We start from the raw sequence: 14,989 nt of genomic DNA on the forward strand, positions 1-14,989 counted from the left end.
TGTCAGTTCATCTCACAATTCTGATTATTTCGCAATGCTTTATTTTCAAAGTTTGCATGAATGTAAGAAAACCATTAAACTTGCAATTGTATCAGATAAAGTTATGAAAACCAACCTGTGAGATCTAAATGCTGAGGAAAAAATCAGTTGATGAAGTCAGAACTGCTAGGGGAAAAATCTATTAGACGTAAACTGAAAATTGCTAGATGTAAACTCAAAATTGTGATGGGAAAATTGTGTATCTGTGTGATATCTAGTTGCAATTACCAGCCAACATATTTTACTTAACTTAATCTATAAAGGATGGGAGTCCGTACCACAACTATAACAATTATGGGACAGAGAAACTAATGCTGGAATTTTTAAAAGCTCATGAGTAGTGAAAAACATTCAATCAGAATCCACCCTGTATTGAAGACCACGAAAAGACAAAATCAGACAAAGAGTGCAGCAGATGACAAAACTGCAGCTTAGAATATCAAATCCACAACCAGATGTCCGGGATTGTTTTGCATTTCAACTTTATTTTTAGTGTTCCAGTTTTTTTTTTTTTTTTTAAATTTATGTTTTGTCTCATATTTCGTCTTCTTTTTTTTAAATTGTTGAGCACTAGCTGTAGCTTTTCTTTCACACAAAAATAACAGTGGTAACCAATCATGTCATAGTATATTTGTAGCTCTCTGGTTAAGGGATTGACTTTTTCACTGGTGTTTTCCCATGATTTATTTTCAGTGCTACATTCACTCCACCGTCACTAAACACTGAACACCATACACCGTAAGAGCTTTGTATACAAAAGAAAATGAAATCAAATGTAGGAAAACATGAAAGCCATTTACAAACAAACAGACATCACTTAAACTCCAATCAGCTAGCGGACATAGCAGACCACACAGCTGAAATGCAGTGATCATGTGAGATCTCTCTGTGTATCCGTTTATATCCATAATGGTAATTAATTCAAAATAAAAGACTTCCTCTTTTACACTGAACATTTCCGTAACTCAAATACAGGCCCGGATTGGTTAATCTGGAGGACCAGGAGAATTCCCAGGGCCGGTCTGTTTTTTGGCCTAGCTCCAGAATCTGTTGCTCTCAGCAGTCACACTTTATAAAAATAATTTATTTATTTACTTGACCACAACCTTCTTATTCATTATTTTACCGCAGCTCTGCTATTTTTATCTATTTTCTCGTAGCCTCGTGCAGCAAGATGCAGCCTGCAGGTTATTGATGATATAACTAGATAAGTCATCATTCAATGAAAAGCTGTTGTGTTACAGTGGTTAGCAAGTTAGATTAAGACGCCACCAACCCGGGTTCGGTCCTCGTCTGAGTAACATTTTTTTTTTTCATTTTTATTGTTAAGACATATAATACTGTAAGATTGTTGAACATTTGAAGTTCTAAAACAGCAGTTTTTTCAAAAAAAAAAAAAAAAAAGACGTGATAGTGTAATTAGAAACTGAATTGGAAATGACCTTATTTTAATATAGTCAGTGGTGAACTGAGGTGGGCCGGTCTAAGGCTTGAAACTCCAGGGCTGAAAAAGAGTCCCACTCCGGCCCTGCTCAAATACCATAAAATATACATAACAAAGAAGAGAGAGAGAGAGAAAAAAAATAATACAAAATAATCAATATAAATATTGTAAAAAAATAGACAATAATAAACACCATATCAAAGTCATTAACAATATTTTATAGAGCAAATTAACTGTCTAATGACATTTCCACATCAATCTGGTTGTAGTTTTAAAGGGTTATTTCACCCCAACAAATGACATTTAAAGGGCTATGATACCCTCATGACCTCTAGCTCGAAAAACGTCAGGAAGACAGGTGCGTCTATCTTTGTTTAGGTGGGAGTGTTGAGTGGCGAAAGAAGGAAGGATTTGCATGAAAAGGGGAGTTTCATTATGTGCACTACAGCTGATTTTTCACAGCGGCAACCTAAACACAGACGCAGAGGAGGTATACAGTGATTCAGAAAGCAGCTTTTACAGCAGATCTGAGAGCTGTGTGGAAGTGGAGGATTTTAAGTCTATAATATTGTTGTGGTATTACTGTAAACTTAGTAACCAAATAATTTAGACTAAGGTATGTCTTTAAAAACTGAAAGAGTATGCTGATTATACTAACTAACATTTTGGGGGCCCCCAGAGATATTATTAGGGCCCCTCGTCCAACCCACCCCCTTTCCAGTCCAAACCATTTGAGCCAGCCCCCAAAGGCAATTCGATGAATTGCAGTTTCAGTTACTTCCGTATTGGCATCACAATAGAGAGCAGGACATTGCTGCTTGGAACTAGCCTATAAATGCACGAAAGCTATTTAAAAATCGTTTGCTATTGTGGTGTGTTTTACTGAGTAGCTAGCTATACTTCTAAACAAATAAATAAATGGTTGAATGAATGAATGAATGAATGAATGAATTTATGAATGAATGAATGAATGAATTTATGAATGAATGAATGAATGAATGAATGAATGAATGAATGAATGAATGAATGAATGAATGAGAAAAATGAAAATGTACTGATTTTTTTATGAGGTAAAGTCCAGGGTGGGATTGAACCCCCTAATTAACGCTCGATCTCTCCTGAAGGACATCAAAACAAGACGTATGGGGGGTCAGCTCTTTAATAGTAATCTCTGATGTATATCTTAAATATTAATAATCAAAAATGTATAATCTAAATATTGGCCTACCATTGTAAATGCAAAATCGCAGGAATCAATACCATGAAAAATATAATTCAACAGTCTAAAAATGGCAGTTCCAGAGCACCGATAGACATCTTAAGTATTCATACATAGAGCATGTTTCTTGTAAAATAAGTGTTTATACCTGCATGAAGCCTTAAAAAACGAATAATTAGACATAGTTAAACCGTAACCTCTAAAAGCACTAAATATCCCTTAAAATATTAATAATGTATATAATGTATTAATAGATTAGATGTAATTTAAATACATTCAAAAATTTGATTCACTGAAACATGTATTACTTAACTCCTACTGACAAAATTGACCCAAATAACTCTATTGAGGTAATCTATAACTAAATATAAAATCCCCATAAGTCCAGCATGTGGGTAAGAAAAAACAAAGCCGTTACCCAAGTGACCCTGTGCAGCTCTTTTCAGGCTGACCCTCTCTAAACACCCCCCGTCCTCCAGATCAGATCGCATTGCTCAAGATGTGTTTATTTCTGCTGCGCTGTCTTGTTTGCGACGTGCCTCCATCAGTATACAGTCATGTCCCGCATTTGCAGCGGAGGAGCGTGGATAGGCAGACGAGCGCGTCTGTCAGGGAAAATGACACGCGTGCCACTTTGCTGTGCGACTGACGGCGGGATGCGCACCAGTGTCACATCCCTGTATGTGTAGCCCGGAGCGGAGTGTGGGGGTCCCGTCCATCAGGAGGAGAGGAGAGGAGGGGAGGGGAGGGGGGACGCTTGACGGCGACGGGGCTGTGATGAGTGACTGACTGAGTGAATGAGTGACTGGAGCCGAGCCGAGGCTTTTGCATCTCCTCATTCTCACGATCTCCAGCTGCCACATCAAACGCCTCCTTCAGCCCGCGTCCGGCTCTTTATCCCATCAATTAGATTTAATCGCAACGATGGGTCACATAAACCCCGCATGCGGGTAATCTCGGGTCCTGCTGAACAAAAGTACAAAAGATCAAAGAAGCCACCAAAAGTAAATGAGAACACACACATCTCTTTGCAAAATAGCTACGGTTCAGTACATTTAATTAAAACAGTTACCTACACTTAGCAAGCTAGTGTTTTTTGACTGTTCTATTTCAATACTGGTAAAATCTTTGTTTTTAATGGCATACTTACAGTAACCTACAATCGTTTGTAGCTTTATAGGCTATAATACACTATAAAACTATTAAAGGTTAAGGTAACTCAAATGGTTAAATCAGTTTCCTCAAATAGTTTAAGTTCAAAACTAATCCGAATGAGCACTGTTAACTTTATCCATTTGAGTAAAGGAATCAATTTAAGCACAGTAAAACCCAAAAAAGAAGAGAACTCAAACCAACTGAGTACTGTAAAACCCAATAAGTTGTGTCAACTTAAACCGTTTGAGGAAACCAATTGCTACAAACCATTTGAGTTAAACTAATCTACACGAGTACTGTGAACTTACCATTTAAGTTGAAGTAATGAGGTATTTAATTAGCTCATAACCCTTAACAATGAGCTCAAAACTCTTTTTAAATAAGTAGTATTAACTTTCAGTTAATTTGGAGTTAACTACACTTTCATTTGATAAAGTTGATTGTGGGGTTTTACAAAAGTAAAATTGTAAGAATATTGATCATTTAGGAGGTAATAATGTACCACATTTTATAGTTTATAAAAGTAACTATGATGTATATTCTCAGGAAAACTAGTATGTTTTGAAAATACATTTTTCTTTAATTGAACTACTGAACTACTAAACTGTCTGAGTAAACCGATTGCAACAAATCATTTGAGTTAAAACACTAATCTATGTACTGTGAACCTAATCCTCAGGGTTCATATGGTCATGGAAAACCTGGAGAAGTCATGGATTTTTGACATTGCATTTTCCAGGCCTGGAAAAGTCTTTGAAAAACAGAAAGTTTTTGAAAAGTCATTTAAATTTAACAAATATCTGTATGCTTGAATTAGGGCTGCGCTTTATTGGAAAAATCTGACATTAGGAAATATAGTAAAGATAAAAGTAAATTAGCTCTCAGGTATTCACTATTCAGCTGCAGATATTGAATATTATTTAATCTTTATTAAAGTTACAAAAAATTCACAGTTGACTCAAATATTAAAATGTACTCACCATTTCCTCACACTTCACTTGTTTCAATACTATATGAGTTATTAAATTATATTCTTTTTGTGTTCATTTAAAACAAATGTTTGAAACAAGTGAAGGGTGTAATGAAAATGGCAAGTAATTTCTGATAAACTATCTCTTTGAAAATAAATGCATGCAGATGATAAACTTTTACTCCATTATGATTAAACTCTATATTAAACTATAATCCCAACATTGCATATCCTGTGATGTGACTATCGCAGATGCCCACATTGCGATATCGATGCTGAAACGATAAATTGTGCAGCCCTAACTTGAATATAGGTTAGTTGTCTTTACTTCTTTTTTGTCCTTGGCCAAAAACTTGTTCTCACATAGTTAGTGCTGTGTAAGCATTCTCAGAATAAATATTACATAGATATAAAAATAAATGTAATCAAAATAGATTGTTGCGTGTTCAATGACATAATGTAATATATGTGAACGTCACTGTTTTTCTTATTATTTATGATCTATATGTAGACATTACATGAAACATTACGTCATGAAAATGTACTTGAAAGTTCTTCAAAAGTCTTAGAAAAGTCATGGAAGTTTAGTAGTACAAGTGAGTATAAACCTTGCTACATTTAAGTTGAAGTAATGAGGTATTTAATAAACTCATTACCTTCAACACTGAGATCAAAACTCTTTTTTAAATGAGTAAATGTGGATTGTTTATACAACCACAAAACTTACAAATTTGTAACCTTTCCCTTGTCTTTATTAATTTTTAAAAATAATGTTAGTTAACTTTATTTGTCCTCGTAGAGAAATATCATTTGCAGCATACTCTCACAGAGACATCTGACTTTTCACATTTAGCATTTATATAAATAAATTATTTAAAAAAAACACATGGTACCCCTACTCTAAATAATTATCCAGTCTACTTGCCATCAATTGGAATTTAAAACTTAATTGCTTGAGGTATAAGTGATAATTTTGTCCTATTTCTTACACATCTGGGAACACAATATCAACAACCTGATGTATGTCTCTAATCATTGACATTCATAATAGCCTCATTTAATTGTCTTTCTTTATATATACTGTCAATACTCTTTAATTTTATTCCCAACAAGCGGTTGTTACCACCTTCCACAGTGACCTTTTCTGGGCCTCAGAAGCATTTCCATACCAACAGGTCACACAAAATGTTGCAATACCTTCAATAAAAGCACTATAAAACATGATCAGCAATGTGTTGTGAACATTAAAAGGCAATAGTTTCTTTAAGATTAACATTCTTTACTAAAGTTTTTTTCTTATACAGTCAGTCCATCCACTCCACTTCATTTTATTGTATTGTAAATATTTAAAACATGTTACTAACTGAATGTGCTCCTGTTAATTAATGTGGGATGAGTTTTGCTATGTGCCCTTTTTCTAAAATCAATATAATTTCTTTAGTTTAAGGAATATTTAGGGGAAAGTTTGAATTTTCACACCAGTCTAAAAAAAACCCCAAAGCTGACTTTTTCCAAAGACTGTGCAAAACTGGTAAAGAAAACATATAGGCTACTCATTCAAAAGCGTAAACACAATGACAAGCCTAATGTACGTAAATACTAACTGCATGCATTTATAAATGATTATCAATATAATTTCAAGTATAGGGTAAATAAACAGTGTATAAGTCTATATATTTAATTTAAATACATTTCTTTCAAATATAGAAAAAGTTGACTAAAGGCATAAACTGAATTTTAAAGGAGGTAGAGGATGATTGTATAAACTACTACTACCTTAAAAACAAATTCAGGGTATATGCAGGAATCCTAAAGGTAATTTCAATACCTTTTTAAAACTTTTAAAAGACCTTTTAGGAATATTTTAAGACCTTATCGCCACTTCAAGATCTAATCAGTATTAAACTTTTAACTTAATAAACAGTTGTTAATAAACAGTAGTTAACTCAATGGAGCACAACAATGCAGCAGAACTCAGATAAGCTCAGAAGAAACAAAGCTTGAAAGAATAAATGACATGGTTGTTTTCAGCAACAGGCTTCAGCCACTGTTTAAACTCGTCTTTCGCAAACTTACATTTTCCCATTTTGCCGTGTTTCGCTCAGTGGTTTCGCTACATGTGGAGAGTGTCTCATCACCTTCCTGTATTTGCCACAAACTACAAGACATCACCCAGATCGAGGAGCTTGGATGGACACGCCGTTGTTAATATTAGAAGGAAAATAAACATATTTATGCTTTTTTTGGAGTCAAACACTTTGGACAACGCCAAAACCTTGCAAAAACATGATTAAGACTTTTTAATACCTTATAAGGGCCTTAATTTTTTCATAATTGAATTATCTTATATACTTTTTAAGACCCCGCAGACACTGAAATTACTGTAGGCTACTAGTAAAGTATATCACACAGTGCTTGTGATATAGACCTCAATGCTACACTGTGAAAATTATTTTTGTGTGGGACAGCATGATAGAATAACATTAGTTCTTACAAATTTAAGTGGATTAAACATAAAACAGTTAAGTTGTTCCTCCAAAAACATTAACATTTTAAATAACTAGATTGATCCAACAGCAAACATCATTTTTTGAGTGTTGATTTGCATTTACTGCATATATACAGTATACTATAGTCATGTGCATTACATGGCATTCCAAAATCGAAGAACACCATGGTATTATTGATGTATTATTCAAAACTGGTATTCAGTTTAATCCGAGTATAATATGATTGTCCATTTTACATGACTTCAAAACAATCAATAGTGTAACATTATACAGCATTAAAACATGGTGATAATATGGTACTTTGATATCTATCCAATTACTGTCTGGCTGGCAATAATATTGCAAACAAACATGGTCCTGCAATGATAGATACCATGGTAGCACCTCTCCCACACAAATGAAGGAGCTTACACCACCTGCTGGACAATTCCTGAAAACATCCTATAAAAAAGTATGACATTTTCTAAAATGATACACAAGCATTTAACAGCTTTAATGTTCATCAATAAGAACCAAAATATCCTCACTCTGGTCTAGTACAACTGATGTGCTTTATTTGGCAGTTTACAGCATGTGCGGTGATTCGATTGTGTGGTCCATCTGAGTCTGAGCTGCGGTACAAGCCGTTTTGTGCAGCTTTTCAGTTGAGAACAAGACTTTGGCTCTTTACAATAGTTACACGAGGGAGAGGAAATGTCTCAAAAACATAGCAGTTACATAGAAGTAACATAAAGAACATAGTCATTACAAATTTGCAACTCCAAAAAGGAACAACTGGCTAGTATGTTAATACACATATTCAACTTTACATTCTCGTCCTTCAGGCCATAGTATGCCCATCATAATTTGTCCATCAAAGAGATATTAGTTCAAATCTGGTGAGTATAACTGCAACAAGAATAGTCCAGAAGAGCATCATGTCCATACTAGGGGTTGCACAGACTGGTCGACTTGAATGCTCTGCCATGGTGCTTTTTGATTGACGTCGACTAGATCACTTGGTTTATGACCTGAACAACATGACAGCTTTACACATGAATGTAGATTCACTGAATAAAACTGCCCTCAGGTTGAATTTAATTGAAACTTTACTGTTTACTCTTAGGGCAGCATGATGGCGCAGTGAGTAACAGCAGGAAGGTCGCTGGTTTGAGCCCCAGTTGGGTCAGTTGGCATTTCTTTGTGGAGTTTGCATGTTCTCCACGTGTTTGCGTGGGTTTTCTCCGGGTGTTCCGGTTTCCCCCACATGTCCAAGAACATATGGTATAGGTGAATTGAATAGGCTAAATTGGCCATAGTGTATGTGAGTGAATGAGTATGTATGGATGTTTCCCAGTGATGGGTTGCTGCCGGAAGGGCATCCGCTGTGTAAAACATATGCTGGATAAGTTGGTGGTTAATTCCGCTGTGGCGACCCCAGATTAATAAAGGAACTAAGCCGAAAAGAAAATGAATGAATGAATGTTTACTCTTAAGTCAGTGTGAACTTTGAGTGAATTTTATATTAAACAGGAGTCAACCACGAAGATCGCTGCATGCAAATTCCCTAGAGCAGATGCTAGCAGAACACTAGAAAAGTAATGTGATTAGCTGTTGTCCTCTGCAAAGCAGATGCTGACATATTTAGTGAATGAAATGTGAAACGCGCAGCCCTGTAGGTGTGGCTAACTTCATATCTTGTGTAAAAATGATCGCAGGTGAAAGTGGTGAAGATGTACACAGTGAGGAGACATCTGATAACAAAGATGAGCCAATAACCACAAAAAAGGCCAGACCTGAGCAATATTTTGAGCAGCTTTTTGGCCTGGACGCACTATCATAGCAGTAAAATATGCTACTGAGCAGGACTGATGCGTTATGTTGGTATTAAATAGCTTGCGATGAATCTTTTCTATGTGCTGACGACTTATGTATGACTTTTGCACTAAATTGTTTTGTTGTTGTTAAATTCATGCTGTAATCAATGTGTTGACTCTGCATATTGCAGTAAAATTAGCTCATGCTAATCTTGCATTGTTAATGAAATGCGCAGTGTTGACAAGGCATTTGTTTTGCACTAAAATGAGTCATTGGTAATGTTGCATTGTTTTAGCAACGTATAATGAGGTGTCAACATCATCTGTATATATTTTTCTTGGAAATTGTAAATCGTGACATGTTGCACAACAATTGCATCTTGTGTTTTATTCATGACATTACCAGCGACTAGTCGATGTCAACTTTGGTGGCAGAAAAGTCAACTTTAAAAAAATCAGAAGTTGTTCAGCCCCTATCCACACACGCTCAACTCATAACATCGTTTCTAGCATTTTAGTTGGGCCCCGATCACAACGAACACATTTTTTTTTTGTTTGTGGTGAATTGTGCTGGGCACCTCACATCTTAACCACCTGCTGCACCTCACATTTTTGACTGAGCGTTCTGTGCACATCCAGTTGAAAAAAGTCAACTCTGTGTGGAAAAAGTGCCCGATGTCACGCACTCCAGCACCAAAATCATTGATGCAATGGTTGCCTAGCAAGATAACGGAGCAGCGCAGTGCTTATTTCTAAAGTCAACAAAAAATACAAATGTTTCCAGAAGTGAAAAGCTTATTTAGTGTGATCGGGGCCTTAGACGCCAGATTTTAACACTGAACCTTCTTATATTTTCATATATATTGTTCCTGTTCATTTGGAGAGTTAAGAGACTCTGCTGGACTATCGCATGATCCTTGGTGCAGATCTGTCATTGGAACTCACTTTCCTGAGACGCACCCCTCTGCGGATGGTCTTCAGCATGTCCTCTCCTCCCTTCTCATGCCCTTCATCCTGCTGGAGGCTCTGGTCAGCCAGAGGATCTGCTGGGAACGGAAACTGGCCTTCGCCCAGAGCGTGAGCATTAGCCACCAGCTCTCCAATCTTCTCCACCAGACTATGGCGATTGGCAGCAAGTATCTGGTCTTCTTCTGAACTGAAGCCCGCAGCTCCAGGCGGTTGGGAGTAGACGCTTCCGCCCCCAGATCCCCATGTTGGCAGACTCATTCGCTTTGGAGAAGCTTTGTACTCTAGTATTTCCATCGAGTCGTCATTATACAAGCTTTCCTCGCTTCCATTGTGCTCTGGAGGAGGGCTGAGGAATCCAGGTGAGTCTGGGACAGTTGGCGTCTTTACCGGGACTATTGGTGGCCGGATGGGAATGGGACCCACAGTGGATGGGGTGCGCCTCACGTTTGTTTTGGACGAAGGGGTTCTACGAATGGTGGCTGTTCCTGAGGCGATGATGCTACTTCCTTTCCCATTGGTTGTAGGGCCGGCCAGTGCTCCATGAAGCCCAGCTGTGCTGGCTGGCCTCTTAGTCTGGATCATTCGCCGGTAGTTTTGGGCCAGGTTGCTGTGGCGAGGGACGGTTGAGGACTTGTCAAAGTCTGTTTGTGTGTCATTATCAGCGTCACCGTTCATGGAATAACAATCATATTCAGATCCTGCAAAGAGGAAAGGAGAAGAGATGTCATTATCTAAACCAGGGGCTCCTGGAGGGCCAAGGTACTGCAGAGTTAAGTCTGGAGCTTAAAGGCCTTGATGGCTAGTTGAGGTTTGTTCAACTAGGGTCTGCAGGACAGTGGCACTTGACCGAAACAAACACCTGAGCTGTTTCTCAATTCCAAGAACGCTGAGAATGGACTCATGTTCTAATGGAGACCATTCTTGTCTAATTACCTCGAAAGAACAAACTCAGGAGACCGGTAGAACAGAGAACGCGTCCTATTAGAAATGAGATGCTGTGTTCTTCCTGATGTGGTCACATGACCTTTACGCGTTTTTATTTGGAAAATAATTTAAACATTACAGCATTCATACAACAATTGATTGTTTTTCCCCTTTTCACAATATATACTATGCATAAAGACCTTACAAATATATGTTGCACAATACAAATCAAATTTAATTTTCGGTTCTGCAATCCGACTTCTCTAGCGAATTTTTAAGTCAGCTTCGATGCATCCTTGATATCCAGGAACTTTCATGTGTCTTCCATTCTTTGAGTTTTTGGAACTGACCTTTGGCAGCTGATGATGACATTACACGAGAACATGAGGACGCAAGAACGCTGAAGAACGCATATTGAGAAACAGCCCTGGTTTAAAGAAATGGCAGCCATGTTTCTACTATTTAAGTGCATTTCACTTAATTAGATCATGTTGTTATACTGGATTCACTCCAAACACAGTTCTACATCGCCCACTCTAGTTTACTGACAGGTTATTTTTCACCTCAAGTGAATTTTGTGCTTGTACACACAATTTACATAAAATGAGGCAACATATAACTAATAAGTGCTCAAGATTAGCTTAAAGTAAGACATTTGTAACAAACTAGTATGCCTTGCTGACATTGTGCAGGGATTAGTAAATCTTAAACCTAATTGCATTTAGATTGATTGTATGTGTTATGCAGTTTTACATTAATAGAGCACCATTTTGTGGCCTCCTTGATTTTCCATGTTTATGAAAATTTTATTTGGTATCTTCTCCCAATATATTCTGTGTGGTGAACAAAACTTTGAAACTTAAGTTATTTTGTTAGATTAACATAAAACAATAAATCAGAGTTGCACTCAAACCTAATATATATATATATATATATATATATATATATATATATATATATATATATATATATATATCATCCCAATAAAACAATTTTAATAGTAATATAATTCAACTGCTTTACTGAGAAATGTATCAGAGAGCACTTAGTTCTGCTGTGTGTTGATGTGTTACCCTGTGAGGGGATGGTGTCCTCCGAGCAGGATGGTGTGGTGTTTTGTGTGCTGTATCCACTGGAGTACTGCAGAGAGTCACAGCTGCTCTTCTGCGTCTGCTCTATACTCAGGCCACGGGTCAGAACCATAGCCAGCTCACTAGCGGCCGACGACACCAGCTTACCATGCTAAAACACAACGGCAGAACATAGAAAAATGTCAGAAAACTCTGTCAATCAAAATGTAAGAAAGTCTTTATGGTATTTTCACAAAGGCTGCATCTACTTGGTAAAAAATACAGTGAAAACTATTTTGAGAAATTTTATTGTTATTAAGTTGCATTACAACCATTTTTTGGCTACAAATGATTCCAAAAATGATTCAAATTTAAAAGCAATTTTAATAACTGAGCATCAAATAAGCATACTGCAATGATTTATGAAAGGTCCCGTGTTCACTGAAGACAGGAGTAATGATACTGGATTTTATATTGAACAAAACTTTATATTTTTAAATTGTAATTATCTTTCACAATGTTGGTAATTGTTACTGTGCTTTTAATCAAATAAATAGAATGAGTTAATAGTAAGCATTTATCATTAGTGAATATTATTACACTATGAATTACAATGAATAAACAATAATTACAAATAAATAAATTATTTTTTTAAGTATTAATATAAAAACATATACTAAAATATTAAGCCACACTGGAGTTTGAGCTTGCAAAATTCTGTAGTATGGCACTGCGAAAAGAGGCGGGATTAAACAAGATGATTAGACACTTAAACAAATGTTCCATATTTTAAATTTCTGTCCAGAGAGGTCATGTTTTGATCCTCGGTTGGTCTCACGCAGTTGCATGATGCGATTTTACAGGTCAGAGTTCACTTTCAACTTCATGTAGATCTTTGCAACTAAGCGTACTGCAAAACTTTTTTTTTTTTTTTTTTGCGAAAAAAAAAAAAAGTTAACACGTTTGAATCAATATTTGTTTACAACACAGAATATGAATAACATTGTCAATGAAAAAAGATACAAAAGACAGAAAGAAATAAACAAATAAAAATACAGAACATGATATAAACTTGAGGGTAAGACATTTAAGAATCAATTTCAGTATATAAATTAAAGTCTTTACAAAATGAAATACTGTAGTGCTGTTTGCGTTCCTATTTTCAAATATTTAAATTAAATTTAAATAATGGCTAAATTCTGGCAAAAAAAAAAAACAGGAGAATATGGGTTGGTATTAGTAAATTTGCATTTGTGGATATGGAATTTACAAAGCAAATACAGTTTATCTCAGTGGCTTGGGTGCATTTCTCACAACACTATTCAAATTTGCACAACAGTTAATGTATTTCTCAAAACAATTAGAACAAACGGCAAAACCTAGTTTATAACCTGCAAAAGCGTGTCACATGCTCAAAATGGAGAGCTCATTCCTCAAAAGCAAGTATTGATGTTAATGAAAGTGTCAGTGTCATCAAGGTGAAAAGTCCTGACACCATTGTTTATGAACAAGATAGCCAAATGGCTTTGTCCATGTTTTCATCATGAAAATTTACTCTGTAAATATTTTCCAATACAAAAAAGTCAGATTTTGGTGACACTTCCTGAAAATGCTCAAGACAGCACTATATACTACAGTAAAGTTAGGCATAACTGCATTTAGTGAGGTTGGCTGTTTGTGTGTGTTTGTGTGTTTTATATATATTTATATATTTACATCAAAACAAAACTATACAAAACAATATTGCTACATAGATATTTAAATATATATATATTTAGTTTGTATTATTAACACATATATAGTATATCTAAATATAACTAAACTTTTTTCTAAAATATATGTATGCATGTGTGTATTTATATATAAAAATGTATATGTAAAAAAATATACACAGTACACACATTTAAATGATGTTAAAATTTTATCTTTGATTAATCGCAATTCATTTTTGCCCAGCCCTAAAAATATCAATTCTAATATTTAATTTTATAATTAAAAAATTAATGAACAATGTGATCATTATATACATTCTCAGTACCTTGGCAGTGGCATCTTTAGAGTTCATCCTAGCAAGCCTGTAAGTGTCCTCTGGGTGTGTGTGTGTATGTCCTCCTGCTCCACTAGAGGGCTCTGCAGCTTCAGTCCTGCGCTGCTGACCGACAGATAACTGCTCGTACTGACCGACCTTTGACCAGTCCTGCTGCAGGAGGAAAACTGGGTTCAGGGTCACCAAAATATAGCCAGTACTGCACGCAACCTGGATTTACTCATTCAGTACATGTTTATTGTAATGAAAATGAACCCGCAGCCGGATGTCTGTTAATAATGAGAAACGGACGAGCAAGCAATTAAATGGGATGAGATTAAAACAAACAAGTTAAAATGAATAAAAATAACAGAGCATAAGAAAGCAAACAAAAGTGGTGCAAATGAAAAAACGAACCTTCCAGTAAGGAACCTTTGCTGTGGGTGAAGGGGAGTTTGATCCTGGGGATTGATTATATGAAGGGGACGCAGGAAGAGTGTAAGAGTGAGGCCTGATGGACTCATTAAAACAGTGAGACGGGCGAAAGGTAGCAAAGGATGAGCCCAACTGTGGATGACAGGATGACCAGTCAATCATGGAGAACTTTAGTGAAAAAAAAACCCAACAGCTTGATAATTCATCAAAATCACTCAAACAGCTGGCTTAACTCGTTTTATGCACAATATATATATATATATATATATACACAAAATATGCAATGTGTCATATTTAACAAGGGATCCATACATAAAACGATCCATTAGCAGATTTTTGTTTCTTTAAAAAAGATGTAATATGTAATTACAGTTTAGATATGTAAACATGTATATTATATATAAAATGTAAATAAGTATAATATTTCTTTAA

General features: G+C 35.9%; 1 protein-coding gene across 3 annotated transcripts in view; it reads right to left on the reverse strand.

The window, feature by feature from the left end:
- Window positions 1-7,869: 7,869 nt before the first annotated feature.
- mtss1la (MTSS I-BAR domain containing 2a) overlaps window positions 7,870-14,989 on the reverse strand; it is a 66,808-nt gene continuing 59,688 nt past the window's right edge. The window contains exons 12-15 of one of the 3 annotated variants that reach the window (XM_073929230.1): window positions 14,540-14,689; window positions 14,135-14,293; window positions 12,100-12,268; window positions 7,870-10,800 (exon numbers count right to left, since the gene is read on the reverse strand). In XM_073929230.1, the coding sequence (XP_073785331.1) occupies window positions 10,037-10,800; window positions 12,100-12,268; window positions 14,135-14,293; window positions 14,540-14,689 (1,242 nt within the window). In that variant the 3' untranslated portion in view covers window positions 7,870-10,036. Of the gene's footprint in view, window positions 10,801-12,099; window positions 12,269-14,134; window positions 14,297-14,539; window positions 14,690-14,989 lie in introns of all 3 variants that reach the window. The other 2 variants (XM_009293500.5, NM_001044926.1) reach the window with 2 other exon arrangements.

This window comes from Danio rerio, chromosome 18, assembly GCF_049306965.1.
Source record: "Danio rerio strain Tuebingen ecotype United States chromosome 18, GRCz12tu, whole genome shotgun sequence".
Lineage (NCBI taxonomy): Eukaryota > Metazoa > Chordata > Actinopteri > Cypriniformes > Danionidae > Danio > Danio rerio.